Source organism: Phoenix dactylifera, unplaced genomic scaffold (genome assembly GCF_009389715.1).
Source record: "Phoenix dactylifera cultivar Barhee BC4 unplaced genomic scaffold, palm_55x_up_171113_PBpolish2nd_filt_p 000967F, whole genome shotgun sequence".
NCBI lineage: Eukaryota > Viridiplantae > Streptophyta > Magnoliopsida > Arecales > Arecaceae > Phoenix > Phoenix dactylifera.
The window spans coordinates 121,912-128,851 of NW_024068324.1; the positions used below are offsets into that span (position 1 = coordinate 121,912).

Sequence of the window (6,940 nt, forward strand, 5' to 3'; positions counted from 1 at the left end):
GCCAGATCTAATACGCTACACAGGTCACCATAGTGGCCTCCTACCTAGAACGGAGGAGGTGATCGCCCATAGTCTGGTCACCCGTAAAAAAGATGTCGAGTCACGCTAAACCCCGGATGGGATTATGGCCAGCTCCCAGATCCTTCTCGCACGCTGGCAATGGAACAATGCATAGTCCACGGACTCAACCACCTAGCACAAGGGGCACCGGGGATGGATATCTAGGCCCCTATCACTCAGGACAAGTCTCGTTGGGAGCCGGCCCTAAACGATCTTCCAGAGAAATAAGGCCACCCTCGGATGCACGCCAAATCTCCAGACCCAAGCACACTTAACCTCCGGGCGACTCGCACTCTGTAAGAGGCCGTAGAGGTCGTCTACCATAACCTTAGATCTGCAAGTCGAGCTCCACACCCTCACATCAGGGCCGTCACACCCTGAAACTGGCACTGACTGCAACCTCTCAGCAAGCTAGTCTCCAAACATCTGGGCTAAGTGGGTAGTGTCCCATCCTGCCCCTTCGGGCTAAAGGAGGTCACATACCTGCAGACCTCTTGGGATATCGACATTGACCATGGTCGGCTAGCACCTCATCGGGAGCGAATCAACCCAAGGGTCTTTCCCCACATCCATGCTCTGCCCATTGTTGATTAACCACATGCAAGTAGACACCACAAGAGGCACATACCTGTTGATCTCCCGCCACATAGGGGAGCACCTCCGTCTCCTCACCGATATCTCACTCATCCGAGCAGGACCGTACCGAGCTGCCATTTCTTGACTCCAAAAACACTGGGACTCTAGGATGAATCGGGCCGCATGTCGGGCAATTAGAGCCTCCCTCCGCGTCAAGAGAGACTAAACCCCCAATCCACTGGTACAGGTCGGCTAGCAGACTGACTCCCAAGCCACGAGATTTACCCTACGCCCTCCCACCCCGGGAGACCCCAGAGGAATCCTCAGAGAAGCCACTCGAGCCTCACTAGTACCGTCTTCGGGATAACGGTATGAGACATGAGGTAAACCGGCATCAACCACAAGACTGACCTAACCAGGGTCACTCTGCCCATCATGGAGAGTGAGGCCGCTCTCCAGTCCTCCAGCCGCTCCTGCACATGCTACACCATATAGAGACACTCGGACACCCATAGTCTTCGCCCGGAGATGGGAACTCTCAAGTAGGACAAAGGCCTCTCCTGCTCCCTCATGGCGAACAACACTCAGATCTCCTACTGAACCCGCAGCTCCATACTCGGACTGAAGCAGGTTGCCAATTTGTGGAAGTTCACCCTCTGACTAGAGGTCTCGCAGTACACCTCCAGGACCCTTTTAAGGGCCCGAGCGTCCCGCCTGAGAAAACACTACCTGACTCTATCATATACTCGTTCCATGTCGAGCTTAACCGCCATAAATCAATGTCGCCTCGGAGCGCGGTGCAAATCCTAAATCATCTCTTGGATGATCATAACATTGTTGGTGATGCTCCTCCCGCCGACAAAGGCTAGTTGTGACAACTTATGGGTTGCCTACATGAGTAGAAATGCAGGTGGTGGCGAGTTCCAGCCCATTGCTGCCTCAAGCTTGGGCGGCACCTGGGTCTTTAAACTTTGAATACTACCATCAGGGCATCTCCAGACTTGGGTTCAAAGTAATTCTCTCTTAATGTTCTTGATTTTGAATCAAACCGTTGATCAATTCAATCAGATGTGCTCAATATTTATGGCATGTTTGGTTGAAAAAATAGTTGAACATTGAAATGGAAATAGGAATGAGGGAATTCTGTTCTAATCATAGTTGGAAGAAGCTCCATTGTCATTCTGATTTCACAAAAAATAAAAAAATAAAAAAAATGTCCTAATTCTCCAAAATTCGATCCTGATTATCCTCTATTTTTTATTTTTTTGATCAAAAACAAGAATTCGTACATGTAATACAACGTCTCAGGAGAGAGGATACATCTATCTATCAGTTTTATTTAGGACACATGGTATTGAACATATGTTCTGTGTAACGAGATTAAAAGTTTAAGACAGCTAAAGAGATTACAAAGTCGTGTACATATATGCCATGTTCTTGATTTTTCAAGTCTATTTTACTGAGTAAAGTAGACACCAAGGCATGCTTTATCCGCATTTGGATACGAATAAATGAATACGAATAAATGACGAAACCAATAATAACATTGCTTAAACCTATAAATATGATTATTCAGGCAACATTCAGTGGCTGAACTAATATCTAAATCTATCTATCTCCTGAATAGTTAAACATCCCTACTATTTGAATGACCAACATTCCATGACCAAAATAATCTAGGCTGATGGAATTTTCCTTTAATAAAACCAAAATGCCTTCGTGCCGCGAGACCGGGTTATCTCATTTCCAATCCTCTAATGTTTCATGCATCTAAGTTTGCAAAACAGGTGATCATGCATCAAGAGAAAAACATACAAGCTGGTAATCATAGTACAACAACAGAATAGCAAAACTCTTAAAGGATGACATTAACCAAAATCCATACCTCCCAAACTGATAATTAACAAAAAGCACCATCCATATAACCAAGACTCTTAAACCGTACTGATGCAACTGCACAGTATAGACTGTATCGACTCCACTACCAACCAGTACTATATATAAGTAGTAGTTGTAGCCATGAATCCATGGTAACGTTACTTTTACCTATACAATTTACCGCTAGAATCCCCGTTACAGATAGAAGCACCCCTTTCCACCCTTCACGTGCGGCGCACACGGGGCCCACTCGATCTTCCACACGCGGTCCCACCACTTCCCGAAACCCCCATCCTTCTTCTTCTTCCTCCTCCTCCGCTTCGCCCGGACCGCCTCGGCCTCCTCCCTGAGCCGGCGGTTCTCCTCCCTGAGCCGGTCCAGCTCGAACCTAACGTCCCCCTTCTCCTTCTCTCTCTTCGCCATCGCCTCCAAGCACTCCCGGCTCCGCCGTTCCAAACCGAAGATCTGACCCTGGAGGGCCTCGATCTTCCGGCCGAGAAGGCACACTCGGTGATCCTCCCGGAGCTTCACCACCAGGCGCGCCAGCTCCGCCGCCTTCCGCCGCATGTACCCCAGCTCCGCCGCCACAGCCCGCCCCTCCTCCTCTGCCGCCGCCGCCCGGAACCCCAGCCTCGCGTTCTCCCCAAGCAGCACCATCCTCTCCGACTCCAGCACCTCCAGCAAGCTCCCCTGCAGCTCGATCTTCCTCGCCGACTCCGACCACCGCCGCTCCACCTCCGCCGCCTCCGCCGCCAGCAGATCCCTCTCCACCGCCGCCACCACCAGCTCCGCCACGATCACGTCCAATGCCCCCTCGGCGGAGGGCGAATCTTCGGTGAGCACCGGCGCCGGCACCGGCCGGAGGGGTTGGAACGAGAGGGAGCTCTCGGCGTCGGAGGAGGCGGAGTCGGGGTCGGAGGCGCGGAGGTCGTCATCGTAGTCGAAGTCGGAGTGGACGGAGGAGATCTTGCGCCGGTGGAGGGGTTTCAGGAGGGATTGGGAGTAACGGTCGGCGAGGTAGAGGTAGCGGTTGTGGAGGTCTTGGAGGAGGGCGAGGAGTTGGGGCCGTTTCTGGTAGTAGTTCTCCGCCCGCTCCGCGAACGAATGCGATTCCTCCTCATCGGGTAAGCTCACCGCGAGTGCCTGCACCCTCTGCTCGATGTCTGAAATTCATGTAAAATGGCCAAAATACCCCTAAGAATTTATATAGAGAGAGCGAGATTTAAGCAGGGCAATAATAGCTCGTAAGTAAGGTTCGTAAATTAATTGGGCAAATTTAAGGGAATTGATTAATTAAGTTTTAATCCTTTCCAAAAAGAAGATTTTTTTTTCTTTATAAGAGGAAGGAACATTTATATCTTGGTCAAAAATATAAAGGAAAATAATGTCCTGAAATCAAGGGGGAACATTATGATGGGGTGTAATAATTTTATCAACGCAATAAAAGGCGAGAGTGGGATGTAATAATAAATAATGAATGCAATCCAAGGTACTAAAGGGCAATTTAGTCAAAAAAAACCTCGCACGCCCTCTCCTACTTCTTTATGATTTTTTTTTTTTTTTTTTTTTTTGCACGACATCACATCCTTCTTTGCGCTAATAACGGCTTAAAACGTTGACATGAACTCAACCGCCCCAGGCCACCATTCGTTAAGATTCAAATTTCAAATCTCAAATATAAAAGCTTAAAAGATACAAAAACCTCTTTTAAACAAAAGAACAATAAAACAAAACCCAGCTTTATCTCTTTCCCTTTAACATGTCCCATGGAGAATTGACCCACCAGCAAAACCGGGCTTTCCAGTCAAGACGGAACAATGAATGCAAGGGACCGCAATAGAGAGAGGCACCACGGAGCTACATCAATGACTGCATCTCATTAAATGGCATGATGAACAACTATTTCCTATTAAAAACAACAGAAAAATCCTATTACAACTCACCTGTGAAGAGGCTTATTTTCTCCAAGTAAAATTCAGTAAATGGCATTAAAATCAACCATATTTCCTTCACCAACATACAGACAAAGCTATTATATTCCCATTTGAGAGTAAATTAGGTGATTTCGTCCAGAAATCTGAAAGGGAATCTAAAAGAGAGAGAGAAAGGGGAGAAGGAGCTCTGTTGCTCACCTGCAAGAGCCGCTTGAAGCCAAGGAGGGCACGCGATGGTCCGACACAGCTGGTGACAGCTCGTTGTCGTTGCGGTCGTCGCCATCTCCGGAAGCGAGCCCACAGCCGACACGTAGGGAAAAGATTCGGGCGGAGATCGATGTATATCGATCGTATCAGAGGGGATGGAGTCGGCAGCGGTCACTGTACCCCCCCTGCAACGATCCAAAAACGCAGCAGGCTCATTTATTGAACGTGACGCGATATGGGCCAAAGTTTCCGGCCGGTAAATAGTAAAAAACCAGGGAAGGAAAGGGATAACTCGTGCGGGAATCCCGAAGCCTCAAATACCGCGTTTAGCCGTGTACAGCACGGTAAAAAAGGACGCGCTAATGGGAAATGACTCTTACCCGGTGGTCGATGGTAGTCACAGGACGAATAGAATGGTTTGGGGTAAGCACACCGAAAGTGAAAGACGTAAATAGGGAACCAAAAAAAAAAAAAGAAGTTACCGTACCGAGCAAGGAAACTGGGGAAATAGATAAAGAATGTTATTTCAAATTCCTACCGTAGCTATAATTTCAAATTAGAATATAAAATAAAATAAAATAAAATAATGGGAATAACTGGTGAAGGGTTTTACCACGAGGTAAATTCTTAAAATTACTAAATTACTGCATCAACGGTCCGTCGGTGAGGTTATTGGAGCGTTAGAGGTCAGAATGGCCACAGTAAAAGTGAATAAAAATTGGAGGGCACAACAGTAGCCCTGAAACTTCCCGGCGAGCTGAACCAGTCATCAACTAGACGGTAAAAAAATAATTTAAAGGATGAACATGTTAAAAAAAAAAAAAAAAAAGCTTGTGTAGTTCTTAGCGGATTGTGAAGGATGAGTTTGGAAATAGAACGGCAAATAGCAGAAAGATAGTAAAAAAAAAATAAACAAACAGAATAATGGGAAATCAAAAAGAAAATGGAGAAACCTCACCGGCTTGAGGAAAAGCGGCTATCGTCGGAGATCAGAACGCCGCCGGCGGCCGGTCGTAAGGCGTCGCCGAGAAGCTCATCCGTCACCGGGTAGCAACGTTTAGAGAGAGGGAGAGAGACTAGTGGGAATGAGTTGGTGCTGTTGACCCGTGTAGTGTTAATATTTATATATACATGGCTGCGAGGGCCCAGAGATGAGGACGAGTTCGCTACTATTCTTCAAACAGCGAGGAAATACTTGACTCCATCACGACCGTCCACGACGTACGTTTTTTGCAATCAAAGTCAATGGACGGTTTCCGCGGTCCCAACAGGTACCTCGCTGTTCGCAAGTGATAGCAAAACAGCGACTCGGATGGAAGATAGGGACCTGTGAGGAGATGGAGGTTGTCTGAGGCCCGTCCTCTTACCTTGTATTTACGAGATGGCCATCATTGTCGGAGTAAAGTTTTTTATTGAAAACATCTAAAAGGCCACGAGGATTTTGGTGGCCTTTCTCAACAATACGCCGAGCAATTGGAGAAGTTGGTGTACCTAAGAACTGGTTTGGCCGTGTTTAGAAGTAGGGTTTTTGAAAATAAAGCGGCTGAAAGAAAAAAATTTAAAAGTAGAGTTTTTATAAAAAATTATTTATTATTTAAAAATTATATTTCTAAAATACTGTTGGTTTGGTAAACAAACTGAAAAAATAATTTTGTATAACAAAATTATCATACAAAACATTGAAATAGTATTATACAACAGAGCAGAGCATAGTATTATACAACAGAGTATAATAAAACATAACACGTATTAATATATAAATATATGATATAGTATAATATTACTGTAATGTAATATAATATTATTATAATATAATAATATAACATTTTATACTATAGCATAATTATTTTATATAATATTAAATTATTTAACATAATATATAAATATATTATGATATAATGTAATATAATATTATATTTATATATAATATAATAATAAAGGTACAAAATATTATAATTATTAGCACACATTAATTTTCTATAATATAACATAATATTAAATTATTTAACATAACATATTAATGTATTATGATATAATATAATATAATATAATATAATATTTATAGTATAATACAATAATAAAGATATAAAATATTATAATTATTAGAGTAAAATATTATATTATATTTATTTATTATTTAGATCAGATTATTTGCCACTCACTCATTATTTTTCTTTTTATTTTTTTATTTTTTATTTTTTTATTTAGTTATTTATTTAATATTTTATTTCATTGAAATATATTTATTTTATTATCTTATTTATTTATTTATTCGTTCATTTATA

At 43.7% G+C, this 6,940-nt stretch overlaps 1 protein-coding gene across 1 annotated transcript; it reads right to left on the reverse strand.

Moving 5' to 3' along the window:
• Window positions 1-2,480: 2,480 nt before the first annotated feature.
• On the reverse strand, window positions 2,481-5,744 carry LOC103719130 (kinase-interacting family protein-like). Its single transcript, XM_039121092.1, has 3 exons — window positions 5,614-5,744; window positions 4,647-4,840; window positions 2,481-3,677 (listed from the first exon to the last, which is right to left on the reverse strand). The coding sequence occupies exons 2-3, from the start codon at window positions 4,729-4,731 to the stop codon at window positions 2,710-2,712; spliced, it is 1,053 nt and encodes a 350-aa protein (XP_038977020.1). The 5' UTR covers window positions 4,732-4,840; window positions 5,614-5,744; the 3' UTR covers window positions 2,481-2,709.
• Between the last annotated feature and the right edge of the window lie 1,196 nt (window positions 5,745-6,940).